This window comes from Tachysurus fulvidraco, chromosome 5 (genome assembly GCF_022655615.1).
Source record: "Tachysurus fulvidraco isolate hzauxx_2018 chromosome 5, HZAU_PFXX_2.0, whole genome shotgun sequence".
Taxonomy (NCBI): Eukaryota; Metazoa; Chordata; class Actinopteri; order Siluriformes; family Bagridae; genus Tachysurus; species Tachysurus fulvidraco.
Window position 1 is genome coordinate 1922119 of NC_062522.1, and position 23222 is coordinate 1945340.

A 23222-nucleotide genomic window follows, 5' to 3' on the forward strand; every position below is an offset into this window, starting at 1 on the left:
TGTGTGTGTGTGTGTGTGTGTGTGTGTGTGTGTGTGTGTGTGTGTGTGTGTGTGTGTGTGTGTGTGCAGGTACTTGATAAGAACTGAAAATGGAATGTGGCCTTGCTGAGGTGATAACTCAAAGGTAGGAGACATCTTCAGTAACCAGGGAGCATGCATGAAAACACACACATACACACACACCTGGGGTACAAATAAGAGCACTGAAACACTAGAATTTGCCTCTACACAGTGAGGTTTTAGCTCTCCTTTTTGTCAGTTTAGTAAATGTACATGACCCAACAGATAAAAAAGAAAAGAAAGAATTATTTAATCCTTTAAAAAGAATTTTAAAGAAGCATAAAGAAATAATAATGATGGGACTTGCAGTGACTGTTTTCAGTAAACTCCATATGGCAGATGGGATGGTTATTAAATCAGATACAGAGAGAAAAGAACTAAAGGATCTGATGAGTGAAAACAACCTGATAGATGTGTGGAGAGAGAGAATTGTAGGAAGGAAAGAAGAGATACAGTGAAAAACTTGCAGGACAACGATTGTCTTTATTTTATGTACAAGAAATGTAGAAAACTTTACAGACAAAATCAGATATAAGGAAACAAGTTTGAGTATCATGAGTTTTTATTTTTTAAGACTGGAATAATGTAGAAAGGGGACAAAGTGTATGGATTCTAAATACAGAAAGTTTAAAGAAAAACAACTATGATTTTAAGTTTAGAGAAATTATAGAAAAAAGGAAATTAAATGAATGAGGAAAATAATTTTACATTTTTAATTAAATATTGAAGAAAGAAAGAAAGAAAGAAAGAAAGAAAGAAAGAAAGAAAGAAAGAAAGAAAGAAAAATAACAAGTACAAGTAATTTTTTTTTTAATTAGAGAATGAATTGGCCAAAGAGAACAAACATATAAAAAAGGGAGGAGAAAGAACTCGAGGGGGCAAGATGAAGAAATAAAGCAAAATATATGGTGGAAAGAGGGGGGAAAAAGAAGTTAAATAATATAAAAACAAGATGCAACCAAGATAAAAAAATGTCATGAGGAAATTAAGAAAGAAGAAATTGAAATATAGAAAAATAACTACACAAAAAAGAAGATTTGTTTAATGTTTAAAGGAATTTTAATAAAGATTTTAAAAGGGTTTGGTGAAAAGGGTTTGAAAAGAAGAGACTTTTAAGGGAAAATAAATAAATCAAGATCACAACTGTGAGTCAATCATCTGTGGAGAAACAAATTTGAGATCCAATTAAAGAGGTAAAAATAATGTCTAAACATCTGTAACACATGGATGTGTATTTGTGTAATCAGTGTGATGATGTGATGATATCTCTGTGTTGTGTGGAGATGCTGAAGGATTCGACTTTGGATTGTAAACAATGTTAAAGTGTGAAGTTGTAGCTGAGAGGATAAAAGGATGTGATCAGTCACAGTTATTGTTATGGATCTTCTACATCTGAATATGAATGATTCAGCTCCCAAACTGCTGGAAATGTGGGACGTGTTCTAACGCTTCACCACCATAACTGCTTTATCCTGGAAAAAAGGTCTGAGAGACTCCTGTCATACACCAGACCTGGTGAGTGTCTTATCCTTAATGCTGAAAAACACAACAGGACAGAATAACACACACATTAAACACATTACTTATGAACAACAGAAGCATAAATACACACATTAGATGTGACATTTTACAGCACACAGTGAATATTACACAATATCATACAGTAAAGAGACAGTAAGTCAGTAACTCACCGTAGTGTCTCCAGTTTACATTGTGGATCCTTCAGTAGATCAGAGAGCAGCTTCACTCCTGATTCTTCTGGATTATTAAAGTTCAGATCCAGTTCTCTCAGGTGTGATGAGGAGTTTGACCTCAGAGCTGAAGCCAGAGCAGCACAACCTTCATCTGTAATACTGCAGTGCAACGTCCTGCAAGAAAGAAAACCTTCTCACACTTAACACACTCAGGTTTAGTATTGAAAACATGAACTACACAAAATCTTTATATACAGTACATTTGCTCTCCATCTCACACACACAACAATGACAATATATCAGATCACTACAATTACAGTTACCACAGAGGAGAACTGGATGTTGTAGTGTTTATTAAAACTGTGTGTGTGTGTGTGTGTGTGTGTGTGTGTGTGTGTGTGTGTGTGTGTGTGTGTGTGTGTGTGTGTGTGTGTGTGTGTGTGTGTGTGTGTGTGTGTGTGTGTGTGTGTGTGTGTGTGTGTGTGTGTGTGTGTGTGTGTACCTCAGTATCTCCAGTATACAGTGTGGATCCTTCAGTCCATCAGAGAGCAGCTTCACTCCTGAATCCTGCAGTTTATTGTAACTCAGGTCCAGTTCTCTCAGACTGGAGGAGTTTGAGCTGAGAACTGAGGACAGAACTCTACAGCTTTCCTTTGTCAGATAACACCAACACAGTCTGGAAGAGAAATGATGAAGTGTTTGATTTATTTGTCTGATAGTGTATTGAGGTGTTTCCATCAGTGAGAAATAAAGTGTGGACCTGAACACAAAGTCCTAATATTAGGATAAACATATAAAATAAACATCTGTGTATAATCTTGGAGAAAAGGATCCTGAGATTTCTCGGCCACATCACAAGAGAGCATTAAGTCACCGTCTCCCATACTGGATCTGTGTTGGTTGTGTTGGTTCGAGGCTCAGAGCTGGTCAAGTAGGATTAGTTAGTCTTATCCCTTTGAAAACCACTAGCCACAGTATAAAGCCCTGTTTACAGGTCTAAGTTTACCATTTGTTAACTTTTTTATTCCTTATATTTATTATGTTGGCTTTGTAGAAGCCAAACATTCTGATTTCCACTATAAGCTTATTATTATTATTATTATTATTATTATTATTATTATTATTATTATTATTATTATTATTATTATTATTATTATTATTATCATTATTATTATTATTATTATTATTAGACAAAAATCTATTTTAAAAAAGCCTAGGGCTTTCGAGCCACATGCACCAAATTCGGATATGTTGTAGACCCTGCAAAGCTCAGGCACGGCTTCTCTCTCTGTGATCCATGCAGTATAATAATGAGTAGAATCCCATAATGACTGCAGTATTGACATGAAATGTCCAAACCCTCAGTAGCCACTTCACCCGACACCACATGACGTCACTTGTAGTCACGCCCCCAAAACAAGCGAAATCAAAAATTTGCACAACATGGACATGTGACATATCAAAACACTCAGCACAATGAGGGGAACTGCCCCACAGGTATTCTGGTCACGTCATGTGAAAAGTAAAAATTTGCACAACATGGACATGTGACATATCAAAACACTCAGCACAATGAGGGGAACTACCTCACGGGTATTCGGGTCATGTAACATGCTCATGTCCGCTCACCTCCAAAAGTATTGGCACCCTAGCGGTCCAGTATCTTTCACAATCTTTCTGGCCACTCGACTCCAAAATGCACCGGCCTTTGCGAATACTTGCACCATGAAAGCCAACATCAAAGTTTGTTGTGACGAACTTTACAAATCTAGTTAAAGTTTAATGACTTATAGCATTTATTGGTAATATTAAGTGTAAATATTAGTTATATGCTATTGGTACTTATAAATAGTGGCAGATACTATGTGCACCTCAGTATTGTTGTGCATTAAACATTATGTAATAATAACAGAGTGTAAAGATTGTTACATTATAAAGTCTTATAACAGACTGAATAGGAGCTTAGAATGTGAGAGTTTACAACACAAAGCATTAATTATCCTCTAAATAAATTCACATAGCATCATTTTTAAATAATTTCATAACAATCAGAGAGATTTAGATCACTTTTGAGTTTGAGAGTGTGGTGTCAGTAGAGGTATAAAACACACTCAGACACAGAGTTGGTAGTAAAAGCAAAAGGCTTCTTCCATACAGTGCAAATTCTAGACAGTGAAGAGGTAAATACGTGTGTGTGTGTTTGTGTGTGTGTGTGTGTCTTCATGCATCCTCCCTGGTTACTGAAGATGTCTCACTTCATCACCTCAGCAAGGCCACATTCCATTTTCAGTTCTTATTGAACACCTGCACACACACACACACACACACACACACACACACACACACGCACACACACGCACACGCACGCACACGCACACACACATGCACACGCACACACACACACACACACACACACACACACACACACACACACACACACACACACACACACACACACACACACACACCTAAAGTTCCCATAACAGTTAGAATAAGGTCCTCTTGTTCTTTTTCCCCAGTCTTTCACACAGAATACTGTAAAAGCACATAACATTATATATAAACACTGATGATAGTTAAAAATCCCACTACAACAGTTAGATACATGGTGAGACTTAAACCATGCCTAAAGCCACACAGAGTTTATCTTCCACTTCACTCCATTGTGAATGAGATGAACAGAGATGGACTCATCAAACACAAACTTCCCCCATACTGTAGGTGAAGCGTGTCCTGCGTAAGCACTTAAGGGTACACAAGGGTACACGTGTGTGTGTGTGTGTGTGTGTGTGTGTGTGTGTGTGTGTGTGTGTGTGTGTGTGTGTGTACACCTCAGTATCTCCAGTGTACAGTGTGGATTCTTCAGTCCATCAGAGAGCAGCTTCACTCCTGAATCCTGCAGTTTATTGTTACTCAGGTCCAGTTCTCTCAGACTGGAGGAGTTTGAGCTGAGAACTGAGGACAGAACTCTACAGCTTTCCTTTGTCAGATTAGACCCACGCAGACTGGAAGAGAAATGATGAAATATCAGAACACTGATCTCAAACACACAAACACAGCCATAATCCAGCTAAAGTTGAAGATGTAACAGAAATGTCAGTGTGATTGTGTCACACACACAAATCAGAGGACAGGACACCATATCAGCACATTTACAGGAGCAGGGATGTCTTGCTGCACTCCACAATCTCTCAGCTACAATTTATTATAAGACCATTAGGTCATGTACATAACACACACATGTGAGAGCGAGCAGCCTACAAACACTACACTCTGATCTGTGTTCAAGTTTCTACAACCAACACTGCAGATACAGTGCATTTTATTACAGAAAATAACCCTTCTTTCTCCACAGAGTAAATGGGATCATGTCTTTCATGCCTCCACAACTGAGAAGTGAACGTGGGGTTTTCTTCTCAAATCTGAGCTCCTTCCCTGTTTACAGAGTGACGTCACATCAGCACGACTGCACACAGCATCAGAAATAAACAAAGTCAAACTTCTTACCTTTAAATGAGTCACACTGTATATACACAAGTATTAGCTTTAGATGGATCAACATACAGACATTCGTTTGTTAAATCTAAAACACTGACTATACACATAGCAGGAAATCTAACCCACCTTGTAGGTACAAATCTAACACAACACTACTGTGTGTTACACTAAAGGATTTGTGTAGGTGGGCTTCAGGTGGGTATATTATCCCCCACAAACTCACCCACAAACTGTCCACACTTGGTCTGCACCCCACCCTCTGTGACTGGCTCCTAGACTTCCTGACTGGCAGGCCGCAGTCTGTCATGATTGGTAATAGGACTTCAGCCAGTATCATCACAAACATTGGAACTCCACAGGGTTGTGTACTCAGCCCCATCCTCTACACCCTGTTCACTTACAACTGTGTCGCTTCCCACAAGGACAACATCATCCTGAAGTTTGCGGATGACACTGCAGTGATAGGACGCATCACTGGCGGTGACGAGGCAGCCTACAGGAGGGAGGTGGCCAGTCTGGTGTCATGGTGCGGAGACAACAACCTCACCCTCAACACGGACAAGACGAAGGAAATGATAGTGAACATGAGAAAGGAGAAAAGAACGCATCAGCCACTGTTCATCCGGAAGCTTGAAGTGGAGAGGGTGAGCAATTTTAAATACCTGGGTGTCCACATCAGTGGAATCGACTTGGACACCTCACGTCACGCAGCTGGTCAAGAAGGCCCAACAGTATTTGTATTTTCTGAGGAGGCTGAGGAAGTTTGGCATGTCGCCTGAGATCCTCAGAAACTTCTACAGCTGCATCATCGAGAGTGTCCTGACCAACTGCATCACTGTGTGGTACGGCAGCAGTACTGTCATGGACCGCAAACGTCTGCAGAGAGTGGTGAAGACTGCGCAGAAGATCATCAGGACTCCACTGCCCTCTCTGCAGAGCATCTACCACCACAGAGTCCACAGGAGAGCTGCTTCCATTCTCAAAGACCCCTCCCACCCCCAGTACGGATTGTTCACACTTCTACCCTCAGGACGGAGGTACAGAAGTGTGAAATGTAGGACCTCTAGCCTGAAGAACTCTTTCTTCCCCTCTGCCATCAGACTCCTAAACAGCTGATAGGAGTTTGCAATTATGGATATAACTGCTTAACTGTTTACATTGACATAACTGTTTACATTGAACTACATCTTTTGCACATTCATTTTCTTAGAACTGCACTACCACACCAAGAACTGCACTACCTCACTTTATTGCCTTATTCGGCACCGCACCTCTTATTGACTTTATTAAGAACTTTATTTCTTTTTTTGCTCTTTTTTATTCTATCTTATTCATTTTTCATTCACACATTTTTATTTTTACTTTTCACTTTACTGTATGACATTTAGTGTGGACAGCAAAGTAAGAATTTCATTGTGCAGGGAAACATGCTTTCTGTCTGTGCATATGACAATAAACACTTTGAATTTGAATTTGAATTTGAATAAGTGACATGGTAGAATGTAGTGTACCAATGTGTAATATTTTATCAATACATAATGATGAACAGAGAACAAAACCAGTCTGTTACAACACTGTACAACAAAAATATAGATTCACTACAGCTGCTTATAAATACAAACACAGTCCACGGCTTAAAATCTCCAAAATCCACAGAAAGACTCCAAAGAACGAAACCTGACGTCTCTTCAACAGTAACGGTGATAAACCTGACCGACCGTCATGTGCAACCGTCTTTGTGTTCACCGTCTGTTTTTACCACATCCACCATCTTCTGATGCAGTAAACCAGACAAAAAAACTGTGTCTATAATTCAACCACAACAGATTAACAACAATCACACCCTCGTGTGTTCTATTGGAGTATTACATGGAATCTATTACTGTGTAGCGTGTTTAGGAGAGCTTATTGCGAGTTGTAAATTGAGCCTGTTACAAAAAGATCGCGTTCTGAAATGTGGGAACACTTTCATTTGATTTCGCCCAATAAAGTGGATGTATATGGTTTTGTTGTGAAGCCTATATTTATAACTACACTCATCATTGGGCAATTATAAGATTCAGTGTAACATTTAATGTCATATATTCTGTCATATATATTTATTGGATAGTAGTAATAAGTTGAAAAATGAAAAGGAATGCCAGAAAAGCCTTTTGTGCACCGCTTAATAACATGATCTTTTTATGGTGGCCGAGAAGTGCAAAACACATTAACAAATCCGAAAACACAAAGACAATTCAGACAACCCGGAAGAGGTTGGTATAGTTTGTGATTGGAACACTTAGCGATCATTGGACAAGAAACTTGTCACTCAAGGTATACATGAAGTTCAACAGTCTGCTGCAGGGAAAAGTTGGAATGGATGGATGGATTGGGTTACTGTGGATTCATTTTGTTATTTTCTTATATTTAAACAGAGAACTTTACACATTACACATAAGATTCCATACCTGTATATCGGTAAGTTTCCATATACAAACTATACCTACCGTTTCCAGGTCGTCTTAATTGTCGTTGTGTTTTCGGATTTGAAAATTTGTTTTCGAATTTGTTAATGTGTTTTGCACTTCTCGGCCACCGTATCTTTTTTTAATTGGTTCACACTTTATACTTTTGAGACAAGGTTTATCCTTAATCTGTTTTTAGGTCCAGTGTTTGATTTGCTCCCAGCAGCTGGCCTTTAATAATAATAATAATAATAATAATAATAATAATAATAATAATAATAAATCATCCGAGTTGAGACATTTTCGTGCAAAGCATGACAGACCTAGATCATCTGTCTAAGATGTAGCCAACAGCCAAGGTTAAAGCCTACATTTAATTTTATTCACTTGTCTTCTTCTTCTTCTTCTTCTACCGCTTATCTGGGGCCGGGTCGCGGGGGGCAGCAGTCTAAGCAGGGATGCCCAGACTTCCCTCTCCCCAGACACTTCCTCCAGCTCTTCCGGGGGAATACCGAGGCGTTCCCAGGCCAGCCGAGAGACATAGTCCCTCCAGCGTGTCCTAGGTCTTCCCCGGGGCCTCCTCCCGGTTGGACATGCCTGGAACACCTCCCCAGGGAGGCGTCCAGGAGGCATCCGAAACAGATGCCCGAGCCACCTCAGCTGTCTCCTCTCGATGTGGAGGAGCAGCGGCTCTACTCTGAGCTCCTCCCGAGTGACCGAGCTCCTCACCCTATCTCTAAGGGAGCGCCCAGCCACCCTGCGGAGGAAACTCATTTCGGCTGCCTGTATCCGGGATCTCGTCCTTTCGGTCATGACCCAAAGCTCATGACCATAGGTGAGGGTAGGAACGTAGATCGACCGGTAAATAGAGAGCTTCGCCTTGTGGCTCAGCTCTTTCTTCACCACAACAGATCGGTTGCAGAAGATACACCAATCCGCCTGTCGATCTCCCGCTCCATCCTTCCCTCACTCGTAAACGAGACCCCAAGATACTTAAACTCCTCCACTTGAGGCAGGAGTTCTCCACCAACCTGAAGGGGGCAAGCCACCCTTTTCCGACTGAGAACCATGGCCTCAGACTTAGAGGTACTGATTCTCATCCCCGCCGCTTCACACTCGGCTGCAAACCGTCCCAGTGCACGCTGAAGGTCCTGGTTTGAGGAAGCCAGCAGGACAACATCATCTGCAAAAAGCAGAGACGAAATCCTGTGGTCCCCAAACCGGACTCCCTCCGGCCCCATACTGCACCTAGAAATCCTGTCCATATAAGTAATGAACAGGACCGGTGACAAAGGGCAGCCCTGCCGGAGTCCAACACGCACCGGGAACAAGTCTGACTTACTGCCGGCAATGCGAACCAAACTCCTGCTCCGGTCATATAGGGACCGGACAGCCCTTAACAGAGGGCCCCGGACCCCATACTCCCAGAGCACCCCCCACAGGTCACCACGAGGGACACAGTCGAAAGCCTTCTCCAAATCCACAAAACACATGTGAACTTGTTGGGCAAACTCCCATGAACCCTCCAGCAACCCGGCGAGGGTATAGAGATGGTCCAGTGTTCCACGACCGGGACGATGTTCCTCCTGAATCCGAGGTTCGACTATCGGCCTGAATTCTCCTCTCCAGTACCCTGGCATAGACTTTTCCGGGGAGGCTGAGGAGTGTGATCCCCCTATAGTTGGAACACACCCTCCGGTCCCCCTTCTTAAACAGAGGGACCACCACCCCAGTCTGCCAGTCCAGAGGCACTGTCCCCAACCTCCATGCGATGTTGCAGAGGCGTGTCAACCAAGACAGCCCCACAATATCCAGAGACTTGAGGTACTCAGGGCGGATCTCATCCACCCCCGGTGCCTTGCCACTGAGGAGCTTCAGCTTGGGGAATCGACGAGTTCACAACTGAGCCCCTGCCCTCTGCTTCCTCAGTGGAAGACATGTCGGTGGGGTTGAGGAGAACCTCGAAGTATTCCTTCCACCGTCCGAGGATGTCCCCAGTCGAAGTCAGCAGATTCCCGCAACCACTGTAAACAGTGTGAGCAGGGCACTGCTTCCCCCTCCTGAGGCTCCGGACGGTTTGCCAGAATTTCTTCGAGGCCAACCGATAGTCCTTCTCCATGGCCTCACCGAACTCCTCCCAGACCCAAGTTTTTGCCTCCGTAACCACCCGGGCTGAAGCTCGCTTGGCCCTTCAGTACCTATCAGCTGCCTCCGGAGTCCCCCGAGCCAACCAGGCTCGATAGGACTCCTTCTTCAGCTTGACGGCATCCCTTACTTCCGGGGTCCACCACCGGGTTCGGGGATTGCCACCACGACAGGCACCGGAGACCTTACGGCCACAGCTCTGAGCGGCCGCGTCGACAATGGAGGTGGAGAACATGGTCCACTCGGACTCAATGTCTCCAACCTCCCTCGGGATCTGATTGAAGCTCTGCCAGAGGTGGGAGTTGAAGATCTCTCTGACCGGAGACTCTGTCAAACGTTCCCAGCAGACCCTCACAGTACGTTTGGGTCTGCCAAGTCTGTCCAACTTCCCCCCCCCCCCGCCATCGGATCCAACTCACCACCAGGTGGTGATCAGTTGACAGCTCCGCCCCTCTCTTTACCCGAGTGTCCAAGACATACGGCCGGAGGTCAGATGAAACAACCACAAAGTCGATCATCGACTTCTGACATAGGGTGTCCTGGTGCCATGTGTACTGATGGACACCCTTCTGCTTGAACATGGTGTTCGTTATGGACAAACTGTGACTAGCACAGAAGCCCAATAACAGAACACCACTCGGGTTCAGGTCGGGGGGGGCTGTTCCTCCCAATCACGCCCCTCCAGGTGTCACTGGGTAGTCCCCCAGTAGAACGACGGAGTCCCCCGGTCGGAGCACTTTCCAGCACACCTTCCAGACACGGCAAGAAGGTCGGGTACTCTACACTGCCATTTGGCCCATAAGCACAAATAACCATGAGAGACCTATCCCTGACCTGAAGGCGCAGGGAAACGACCCTCTTGTTCACCGGGGTGAACTCCAACACATGGTTGCTGAGCAAGCCCACACCAGTCTGCCGCCTCTCACCATGGGCAACTCCAGAGTAGTAGAGAGTCCAGCCTCTCTCAAGGAGTTGTATTCCAGAGCCCAAGCTGTGTGTGGGGTGTAAGCCCAACTATATCTAGTCGGTATCTCTCAACCTCCCGCACCAGCTCAGGCTCCTTCCCACCCAGCGAGGTGACATTCCATGTCCATAGTGCCAGATTCCGTGTCTGGGGATTGGGTCGCCGAGGCCCCCGCCTTCGACTGCCACCCAATCCACGTTTGCACCGACCCCATACGGCTTCTCCTGCAGGTGGTGGGCCCACAGGAGATTGTCCCCACGTCGCTCTTTCGGGCTGAGCCCGGCCGGGCCCCATGGGGAAAGACCCGGCCACCAGGCGCTCGCATGCGAGCCCCAACCCCGGGCCTGGCTCCAGGGCGGGGCCCCGGTTGCGCCTTACCGGGCGACGTCACGGACCTTGATTTTAATTCACTCTTTTCAGTTGTTTCAGTTTTAATTATTAAAATAATTAAGTGGTTTAAAAGTGCTGCTGTTATTTTATTATCAAAATAGGAACAAAGTCTCTCTCTCTCTCTCTCTCTCTCTCTCTCTCTCTCTCTCTCTCTCTCTCTCTCAATTTCAATTGAAGTGTGCTTTATTGGCATGACAAAAACATCATCATTGTTGTATTACCAAAGCATTTGCACCTGTGCTGCATACAAATAGTACAAAAAGTTACATTTAAACAAAGTACATTGTGCATAATTAAAAGTAAAATAGTAAATTATAGAAATACAATAAGGACGTAGATTATTGTATTTAATATTGATTCATTTATTTATTAATCTATCCTTAATTTGTCAACCCATTAATTTTTGCTTCTAAAATTAATACATTGTTTGGTTGTGGAACATTCTGTAATAGCGCTTTCACCAGCAGAGGTCCTCATCGAGCTTTGATTTGTAAAGCTTCGCGTAATGAACCTTTTTCAATTGGGTCGAAAGCTTCACTGCTTCAAGAAAGCTTCACTTCGTCATCACTAGTAAAGTTTAGCAGTAGTGCAGACTGAAGGAGACTTTTCTTTTTCCTTCGTATTGGGTTAAATTTTTAAAAAGCATTTATGTTTTATTTTTGTTAGAAAGAACAATTGCATAAAAAAGCCATGACAGAGTGAATCTCCCCACAACACTATGTCACACACAACAAAAGATGTGGAACTTCAAATTAAAGAGATTAGAGTGTTTTAATATTTACTTTTTATATGTTCTATCCATATTGATCCCATTTTGTCAGTCTGATGTTTTTCTCATCTGTGAGAGTTTTGTTAAATGTCACTTTCAAAATAAACAGAACAGAAAAAGTCTTTCACTGGTGTTTAGTTCAGAAATGTCTTTAGTTCTTAAATGCATGCAGTTATTTTGTATAGATATTTTTACATAAATTTTAGAGAACACTTGATTTTTCATGATTCATATATAAAAGCTATAAAATGCCTCATATGGTGTTATAAGATTTTGTCCATGTGGCCCAGCCCTCAGTTCAGATATAACATGTTAGTGTAAAAAGTGAAACAATCTTCTGTAAAAGTACCAGAGGTTTGTGTAAAGATGATTAGAGGAACTATTAACACACATTAATCCAAACAGTGCAGTTCAGTGTTACATTAAAATAATAAACCATGCAGTAATACAGTTATAAATAAAAATACTCACTCAGCTTTTCTGGAGGCTTTGACCACTGGCAGCAGCCTTAGAAGACATTCATCTGATCGACTATATTTCCTCAAATTAAACACATCCAGCTCCTGTTCTGAGGTCAGTAACACAAACACCAGAGCTGACCACTGAGCAGGAGAGAGTCTGGTGTCACTGAGACGACGGTCACCTCCTCTGTTCAGGTAAGTTTGTACTTCCTGCACTAGAGAATGATCATTCACTTCATTCAGACAGTGGAACAGATTGATGGAATCCTCAGGAGATGGATTCTCCCTGATCTTCTCCTTGATGTACTTCACTGTTTCCTGTTTGCTGTGAGATCTGCTTCCTGTCTGTGGCATTAAGTCTCGTAAAAGAGTTTGATTGGTCTCCAGTGAGAGACCCAGAAAGAAGCGGAGGAACAGGTCCAGGTGTCCATTCTCACTCTGTAAGGCCTTGGCCACTGCATTCCTGAGGAGATCGGACATGGTTGGATTTCTGAAGAAACTAAAAAGTCCAGTGCTTTGCTCCACAAGTACATTTGTATTTCTTAAAATAAAGCAGAGAAATACATATAAAGCAGCCAGAAACTCCTGAACACTCAGATGTACGAAGCTGAACACCTTCCCCAGGTGAAGCCCAAACTCCTCTCTGAAGATCTGGGTACACACTCCCGAGTACACTGACACTTCTCTGACATCAATGCCACAATCTCTCAGGTCTTCCTCATAGAAGATCAGGTTTCCTTTCTCCAGCTGGTGGAAAGCCAGTTTTCCCAGTGCCATGATACTCTCTCTGGTCTGCTGAGGATCAGGGTCATATTTCTGATGGTACTTTTGGTCCTTGTGTTTGATCTGAAAAATCAGGAAGTGTGTGTACATTTGAGTCAGAGTCTTGGGGATCTCTCCACCCTCTGCTTCACCCAATATTCTCTTTAGAACAGTGGCTGAGATCCAGCAGAAGACTGGGATGTGGCACATGATGTAGAGGCTTCTTGAAGACTTCAGGTGAGTGATGATTTTATCAGCCAGGCTCTGATCACTGATCCTCTTCTTGAAGTACTCCTCTTTCTGAGGATCACTGAAGCCTCGTACCTCTGTTACCTGGTCTACACACTCAGGAGGGATCTGATTGGCTGCTCCTGGTCTTGTGGTTATCCAGAGGAGAGCAGAGGGAAGCAGATTCCCCTTGATGAGGTTCGTCAGCAGCACATCCACTGAGGCTGACTCTGTCACATCACACAATCTCTCATTCTTCTGGAAATTTAGAGGAAGACGACACTCATCCAGACCATCAAAGATCAACACCACTTTGTAGGAGTCACAGTCTATTGATTCTAGTTTTCTTATTTCTGGGAAAAAGTGATGAAGAAGATTCATCAGACTGAGATTTTGCTGCTTCATCAGATTCAGCTCTCTAAAGGAAAGTGGAAACATGAAGAAGACGTTCTGATTTACTTTTCCTTCAGCCCAGTCCAGAATGAACTTCTGCACAGAGACTGTTTTTCCAATTCCAGCAACTCCTTTAGTCAGCACAGTTCTGATGGACTTGTCTTTAAAGATCTCATTACATTTGATGGGTTTCTCCTTTGTTGCTGGTCTCCTGGATGCTGCCTCAATCTGTCTCACCTCATGTTCATTATTGATGTCTCCACTCCAACCCTCTGTGATGTAGAGCTCAGTGTAGATCTCATTCAGAAGTGCTGAGCTTCCATGCTGAGAGATTCCTTCATTAATTTTTTTAAACTTCTCTCTCAGATTGGACTTCAACTTTGGCTGATACACAGAACCTACAGACTCTAGTAAACAAAGTAATATCTAGTTTAGTAATAAATAGTTATAATGCAAGATCGTACAAACACTGCTATTAATTCCTGACTGATGTACTAAATATTATTGAAGCTGGACCATGAACAGATACAACATGATGTTAAAATTACATTTAAAACTAAAAGTGTTCATATCTAAAACTATTTCCTCCCTCTAAAGTGAAGCTGATGGAATAAAGTCATGACTCAGAGCTCTTACTGTTGTGCAGTGTGTTAGCGAGATCTGTGTGGTTCATGTTCTTCAGGACGTGCAGTGTGATCTTCAGCGCTCCCTCTGTGACACTGTGCAGATCCTCCTCATCCTCCACCTCCCCCTCAATGCATGCTGGGTAATCTGGACTCAGGAGCTTCCTAAACCTCTTCAGCTCATTCTTTATAAGAGTGATGACTTTGTGTTCCAGCTCCTGGTTAGAAACACACAGGAACAGATCTAAATATTATCATGTTACAGAGTGAGAGAGGCTTTTATTTTATCACAAGAAGAAAAGTCTATTTTTAGTATCACATTTAAAACTCATACAACTGATTACCCTTAATGCTGCTGCACATCAAGACATGACAAGGGATCACAACACACATTACACACTTTAAAAACAATACACACACCTTGAATATGGAGTCCAGCTGATTTGTGCTGATGTTTGATTTGTGTGGTCTGTGAACAAACAAAACCCATCATGTAATATGGACTATATGTATTCATAGCTGCACAAATCACACACTAATAAATACAGACACAGATATTTAACACTATCCTCTTAACACAACACACTGATTTCAGGATTTCCTAACTGACACCAACATGTTTAGAAACAAATGTTTGAATAAATGAATAAAATCTTTATATTGTCATTAATGTCCCAGGTGTAAATGTTCTTCTGTAGCACCACAGACCCTCCAGCTCAGGGACTGCAGACTGAACTGAACTCTTAAAGCACTTTTCCTCACTGCCAGTCCAAGAGCTGCAGCACTGCACAGTTTAGTGTTTTACTGCTTCAACACCTGATAAAGCTCATGAAGGGCTTCATAATGAGACGAGTGAGTTTGATCAGGTGGAACACTGCTGTAAAACCCCTCACTATACTGACCTCACATCAGTAGAACTGGCTCTGTCTTTCCCTCCATCATTCTAGTATTACAGAAGTACAGAAATATCAGCAATAATTAATATTGGGCTGTCACAGCACTGTTAACTGCTTCAGCACCTGATAAAGGTCATGAAGGGCTTCATAATGAGTCAAGTGAGTGTTAAACACCTCACTATACTGACCTCACATCAGTAGAACTGTCTCTGGCTCTGAAGTTAAGTGGAAAATCCATTGACAGGTCACTCTTCATGGACATACAGCTGGGTTCTGGTGAGTCTGATCTCTTTCCCGTCGTCATTCTAGAATTACAACAGAAATATCAGCAATAATTAATACTCTGCTGTCTCAGCACTGTTAAACAATGTGTTCGTCATTCCATCTTTTTAATTCAGATCCAGTCTGTACACTTATTCAAACAGGAGACAAGCCTCATAAGTCAGGAATTACACTGATATCAGGAGTCCCAATCACAGCTAACTGACTCAGCTGGGTCTTAAAGCCTGTAGAGTTCACTGACAAAGCTATGCTGCTTCAATGCCCCACATTACACAGTCCTTTTTACTCTCCTCTCAGTGAACGATTTGTCTAAACTGTTCTTAGATCAGATCAGTGATATATTCACTGCTATTAAACACCTTAAAGCAAAGTTGAGTTCCTGTGTTAACTAGTGAGTGTTTAGAGATACAGATGTGTTCCCATGTGACGGTGTGTATTTATTGCTTGTGAATGTAAAAGTAAGTCACCTCTCGTCTTTCTTTAAGTCCTGTTTTCCAGACATACTCATGTTGGAGGTCATGTCTCCTTCTCCAGATTACAGCAGGACACACGTTTACTTCACTCCAACATCGGTGTGTTAAATTAAACCCTGAATCAGGACAGAGTTCACTTACAGGAAATAGTCACGCTATCAAGTTATAAAACAACCTGTGTACATTAAAGCTTCAGTACAAAGCCACAAAACTCTTCTGTATCTAGTGTCACTTCAGTGTGTTTATATATTAGAGCTTTAGATACTCACTGTGTTTTTACTCCTGAAATCTTTTAGTTTTCACTCATCACAAAATGGAGCTGCTGATTTTCACTCTTACTGACACTGGTCTAACTGGTTTGTCTGGTTTCACTGGTTTATGCTGCTGACGTTCACTTTTATTGCAGTTTATATTGCAGAGGGGGGAAGGGCAGTGACGTAGACACACGCACACACACACACACACACACACACACACACACACACGGTCGTCGGAAACAAATAAAAAGTGGGTAGGTCCTGTCCCACACACATATAATGGTTCCGACGCCAATGGATTATTACACACGGGTAAAACAATATAAATCTAAATCTACTTTATTAAACACATTGATGATTAACAGACAAAAACTTTTCCTGACACGTGTTCTCAAGCATTATCTCTTTAATTAACTAACTAACTAAAATATAGAACATGTCTGTTTATTACAAATTAAAAAAAAGTTCACGTTACATTCACGTAAACAATAAGTGAAAGGTTTTGGGACGTATGATTCACTATGTTTCAGCCTGTAACCATATGAGTGACCCACATTCCTGATCTGTTCACATCTAACAGATTTTGTAATATGTATAGTAATTTCCAATGCTTTGGCCACAGTGGAACCGATGTAATGGTCATTCCATTAAATCTCACTAAAATTAACTGAAATGGACCAAACCACACAAAATAATACTTTCTTTTAATTAGCACAAATTTGTTAAACAATCAATTATTAGCTGCACACAGTAACCTTTCATTAGGGCTGAAATCTAAATGAATCCTGATTGTACATAAAGGTCACTACAGAATGTGTAACACCACTATTATCTCACCTGCGTAGTGCACTACAGAGTGTGTAAACACGACTATTACCACTCTTGTGTGGTGTACTACAGAGTGTGTATACACTACTTATCTTCCAGATGAGAAAGGGAAGAGTTGGACTGAGGAAGAGTTTGAAGATGGAGGTGAGTACAACAGCCAGCGCAATAGCACAAGCTCTGAGGGCCCACCCAGGGATATTGCCTGGCTCCGCTGCCGAACGGGTGTTGGTCTTCCTCAAGTGTTTTGTGTCCCACAGCTGATGATACAGCAGAAGAGGAGAAGGGGTTGAGTGGTCCCAGTGTGTGTGTGCACCTCCATTCTGTGTTGACACTGGAGGTCTCCAAGCAGACATAGAAGGTGTTGAGGTCATTTAACAGGTTGTCTGAGGGGCTGATAGTAGAGCTTGTTTAGCACAATGGTCAGTGACAGACTGCAAACTGCTCAGCACTATTTTATGTCCTGTAGTGTAATACATTGTCTGTCGGCACTAAGTTGCATACTATGCACTTTATATGGCGAGGATACCTTACTTTTCAGTCCTTAGATCCATGCTGTTCTACATAACTCCATGATCCTGGAGTAACATTGTCTCATTTTACTGTGTACTATGTCACCTATATATGGTTGAAATGACAATAAAAGCTTCTTGACTCTTGATTTGAAAATACTATATAATGGTGGCTACATAATATTGGTCATCACTCTTCTGACTGATACTTTTAAAGATGGACAGACAGAAACTCTTCTGACACTTTAATCATCATCTCCATTAATTAGTTCATTTATTCCAGAGTTTCTGACATTAATGGTCACATTCTTGGAGTGATGCAGTTACCAGACAAATTAGTAGATATAATTCTGCTCATGTGTTTATTAATAATGACATTTTGGGCTATAAACTACACAGATTAACATTTTATATTTGCATACAGTCAACATTCAATAAATAGAAATTAAAAAGTTAACGTGTATAAATGCCACTGATTTTCAATTGGCTTTAACCCTGTGATTTGACTCACCTTTTGTATTTTGGCGGTTTCAAAACACTCACCGTCCCCTGACAGACTAAACCTTGTTTAGACTAAAGCTTGTTCATTCCACACTTCCTGCAGCCTATTCTCTTACTCAGGCATCAAGGCATCAAGGCAGGATACACCCTGGACGGAGTGCCAACCCATCGCAGGGGCACACACTCTCATTCACTCACACACACACTCTCATTCACTCACACATTCACACACTATGGACAATTTTCCAGTGATGCCAATCAACCTACCATGCATGTCTTTGGACCGGGGAGGAAACCCCTGAGGCATGGAGAGAACATGCAAACTCCACACACACAAGGCGGAGGCAGGAATTGAACCCCCAACCTTGGAGGTGTGACGCGAACGTGCTAACCACTAAGCCACCGTGCTCCCCTAAATGTGTTTATGTCTCTGAAAATGTCTGTGTGTATTAAAACTCCTGCCGCACTCCGAGAAGAAATATGGTTTCTCCCCCGTGTGAATGCGTTGGTGTTCTTGAAGATTAAACTTTAGCATAAAACCCTTCCCACACTCTGAGCACTGGTATGGGTTCTTTCCTCTGTGAATGCGTTGGTGTTGTTGAAGATTGCTCTTGTGACTAAAACTCTTTCCACACTCCTGGCAGTGATACGGCTTCTCTCCAGTGTGAATGTGCAGATAAACCTGGAGGTTTCCATTCTGTGTGAAGCTCTTCCAACACTCTGAGCACTGATACGGCTTCTCTCCTGTGTGAATACGCTGGTGGACAAGTTTGTTGACTAAAACTCTTTCCACAGTCTATGCAGGGATAATGTTTATCTCCAATCTAAACACGCTGGTGTTTCTGGAGATTACCCCTCTGTGTAAAACTCTTCCCACCGTCTGAACACTGATATGGTTTTTCTTCTGTGTGAATGTTTTTGTGTCACTGGAGATTATATTCTTTAGATTATTTTCTTTCTTTCTCCCACACTGGGAGCACTGGTACAGCCTCTCATCAGTGTAACGAAGCTGGTGTTTTTTTTAAGTTGCTCTTTTGGCTGAAACTCTTCCCACTTTGTGAGAAATGGTGAACTTTTCTCTCCACACTAACACCACTAACAACCAGATGACATTTGGTGAAGAATGCACCTTCTAGTGGGTACCAGATGTCACAAATAATCTTGCCTGACTTTATTTTAGTCGGATCTCTTGATTTTCTTGCAACAGGAAATTCAGGATGGGTAGCAAAGAAGACCACACACATCAGAAATCTGGATTAGAAAGGGAAAATAGTCAAGGGTACAAGTATGTTGTTTTGCTTGATTTGAGCTGATATACTGAGCTACACACCCGCCAGCTGAAAAGCAAATGCTCTGTATATCAAATCTATGCTCAAATTATATTATTCTGGAGCTGCTCACAGTGTATTAAACAAACGGAGAACAATGAAGAAAAAAAATCAGTGGAACCTCCACAGAGATTCATAGGGTTGGTGTCAGTTCCAAAGAACAACAAAACCTGTTGTTTACCTACAGTTCATAGAAACACAGTAAACTGATTTCTATTGTGCACCTGAATGTACAGTATGTCATAAGCATCATGACTTGCCTTTGGATACAGTCATTGTTTTCCCAAAATGACAAAATGGCATTTCATTAGGGCTGAGATGCACTACAGAGTGTGTAAACACAGTATGGGTCAAATGCAGAGAACGAATTCTGAGTATGGATCACCATACTTAGCCGTATGTCACGTCACTATCACTAAACACACTATTATCTCTCCTGTAGTGCACTACAGTGTGTAAACACACTATTATCTTTCTATGTGCACTACAGAGAGTGTAAACACACTATTATGTTTCTATGTGCACTACAGAGTGTGTAAACACACTATTATCTCTCTATGTGCACTACAGAGTGTGCAAACACACTATTATCTTTCTATGTGCACTACAGAGAGTGTAAACACACTATTATCTCTCTATGTGCACTACAGAGTGTGTAAACACTCTATTATCTCTCTATGTGCACTACAGAGTGTGTAAACACACTATTATCTATGTGCACTACAGAGTGTGTAAACACACTATTATCTTTCTATGTGCACCACAGAGTGTGTAAACACACTATTATCTCTCTCTGTGCACTACAGAGTGTGTAAACACAACTATTATCTCTCTAGGGAGTTAGGGAAGATCCACTGTATTTTTCTTTTCTTTGCTTTAAAGTAAGGATAGACCTTTTTGTTCATTATTTTCGCCTGGGCCCACGTGTAAGAGACACCTGTGTACTGTTGGCTGTATATATATTCTTTATATATGTAAATACATTTACCTAGAAATACTACTGTGGGTTGTTTCTTTGGTATTTATAAAGGTATCCAATCACTGAATCCCGAGCTTTAATGCTTTGCTGCCCAACCCTAGACTGGGTTGTAACAATGTGCACTACAGAGTCTGTAATCACACTATTATCTCTCTATGTGCCCTACAGTGTGTAAACACCATTATTATCTCTCTATGTGCACTACAGAGAGTGTAAACACACTATTATCTTTCTATGTGCACTACAGAGTGTGTAAACGCACTATTATCTCTCTATGTGCACTACAGAGTGTGTAAACACATTATTATCTCTCTATGTGCCCTACAGTGTGTAAACACCATTATTATCTCTCTATGTGCATCACAGAGTGTGTAAACACACTATTATCTCTCTATGTGCACTACAGAGTGTGTAAACACACTATTATCTTTCTATGTGCACTACAGAGAGTGTAAACACACTATTATCTTTCTATGTGCACTACAGAGTGTGTAAACACACTATTATCTTTCTATGTGCACTACAGAGTGTGTAAACACACTATTATCTTTCTATGTGCACTACAGAGTGTGTAAACACACTATTACCTCTCTATGTGCACTACAGAGTGTGTAAACACACTATTATCTTTCTATGTGCACTACAGAGAGTGTAAACACACTATTATCTTTCTATGTGCACTACAGAGTGTGTAAACACACTATTACCTCTCTATGTGCACTACAGAGTGTGTAAACATACTATTATCTTCCTATGTGCACTATAGAGTGTGTAAACACACTATTATCTTTCTATGTGCACTACAGAGTGTGTAAACACACTATTATCTCTCTCTGTGCACTACAGAGTGTGTAAACACACTATTATCTTTCTATGTGCACTACAGAGTGTGTAAACACACTATTATCTCTCTATGTGCACTACAGAGTGTGTAAACACACTATTATCTCTCTATGTGCACTACAGAGTGTGTAAACACACTATTATCCCTATATGTGCACTATGAAGTAATCATACTGATGTACTTGTCCCTTAGTGACACATGTTTTCGGATTGCCTAAGAAACCCTTCCGCTCCCCCACTAAGGAATGTGTCTTAAATGGCACCGGTTCGTGTTGAAAACACAAGATCAACTATCAAAGTTGATCTTTGAAAATTGAAAACACAGGTGTCATTGAAAACACAGGTGTCCTTCGAAGTCCCATCGGTCTTCTAACAAAGGATCCTCTCCAAGGTCTTCTACTTAATCTATTGTTTGAATCTTTAAACGAAGGAGGCAGACTTAGACCTTTTTGTCTTTTCAGGATCCTCACAATAAGAGGCCTTGTTTTTATTAAAAGTAGTGTAATACAGATAGTTATGTGTAATATATGTAAAATAAAAAGAAAAAAATACAACTAAAAACTTCCTTCAAATAATCAGAGACCTAGAATAAGTAAAAGGTATTAAGATGCAAAGATTATAACAAACCATGAAACACTCTCCAAGTGTAAACTTGCATTTGCTTCATGATGCACCTAAAGTATAACATGCCCTAAGGCTGTCTACAATAGAATGCACACACAGTGTGATTCAAGGCAAGCTTTTATACATTCTTACTGTGGCCAGTTAGATTTGGCTGTCAGGTTTAGTTGGCTTTGTGCCTTTTAGACGGCTAACATCTTACACATCTCGGTTCCCAAACATATCTCGCCGTCGATTCTGTGTGTGCTACTAATGTCTTTTTTTTCTATCCTCAAGGTTAACACTACTATATATGGTCATATGGTTGCAATTAACTTCCTGCAACTTGTCAGGCTGTGATTACATAGGACTGAAGCTTTCCCTCACCGTGGAATTAGACAGCAAGCTATAAAACACTGTGTGGGGAGTAACCTGCACACGCACTGTTTTATATACACAGAAGGCTTCACTTCAACACCAGGCCTTGAAACACTTTGTGTGCAGATACTCCCAGGAATACACAGTAGGCTTTATTAGCTTTGACTACAAGAAAGTTTACAGTAAAATAAGCAATATTAATCTAATCAACTCTATTACACGAGGATACATGATTATAAGAAAAAGAAAAGCATTTCAGAATTTCCTTGAACATTCTGAAAATAAAACATAACACATAATGCATTATAATCTTCTTTTCCTTTGGAATCTTCTTCTTGTAGGTACAGCGTCTGATCCCTCGGAGTCTTCTTCTAAACACTCATATTCAAATCTTTCACCTCTTCATTCCTCAAGCTTCATTTTCTTTATTTTATTCAACAATTGTTTTATTTCTTCTGCTGTTTTTCTGATTCTCCTTTCTCCTAGCTCTACGTTTACTGGTATTTGTAGCCTTAATCTCACTTTACTTTTGTATGGGAATATGACAGCAAGGTTTTGAAGTTGGATAGCATTGATAAGGTTCATCTAATGAGCATGAAGTTATTCAATTCCTTCATCATCCATTGTACCGACCATTCCTAAACTCCTTTGTTTGTTCACCCTACGTTTCACATTTCTTTCCCTATTTTTTCCTTCTCTTTGTATTATCTATGTCCATCTGTCTACTGATGGATAAGTTAATAATTGGTTGTGATGTGCCTTTAAAATTTTTATTATTTATTTGCTGAGAACCAGTATTGAGAGAACCAGAATCAGGGCTTAGGTAGAGACCTGCATTTCCTGTACATGCCAGTGTCTGATAACATCCCATCTATGCCAGTGGCTTACAACAGTAGAAACAATAATTGTGTTGT

The 23222-nt window shown here is 41.4% G+C and overlaps 2 protein-coding genes across 2 annotated transcripts in view; both read right to left on the bottom strand.

Annotated features, from left to right (window-relative positions):
* Positions 1 to 23222, bottom strand: part of LOC113662744 (zinc finger protein 271-like) — a 208692-nt gene that overhangs the window by 156957 nt on the left and 28513 nt on the right. Inside the window, 1 exon segment of the mRNA XM_047814061.1 lies at positions 18657 to 18943. Within this exon segment, the coding sequence (XP_047670017.1) occupies positions 18657 to 18943 (287 nt within the window).
* On the bottom strand, positions 12373 to 16132 carry LOC125141231 (NLR family CARD domain-containing protein 3-like). Its single transcript, XM_047814008.1, has 5 exons — positions 16080 to 16132; positions 15519 to 15635; positions 14855 to 14903; positions 14448 to 14652; positions 12373 to 14218 (listed from the first exon to the last, which is right to left on the bottom strand). The coding sequence occupies exons 1-5, from the start codon at positions 16130 to 16132 to the stop codon at positions 12435 to 12437; spliced, it is 2208 nt and encodes a 735-aa protein (XP_047669964.1). The 3' UTR covers positions 12373 to 12434.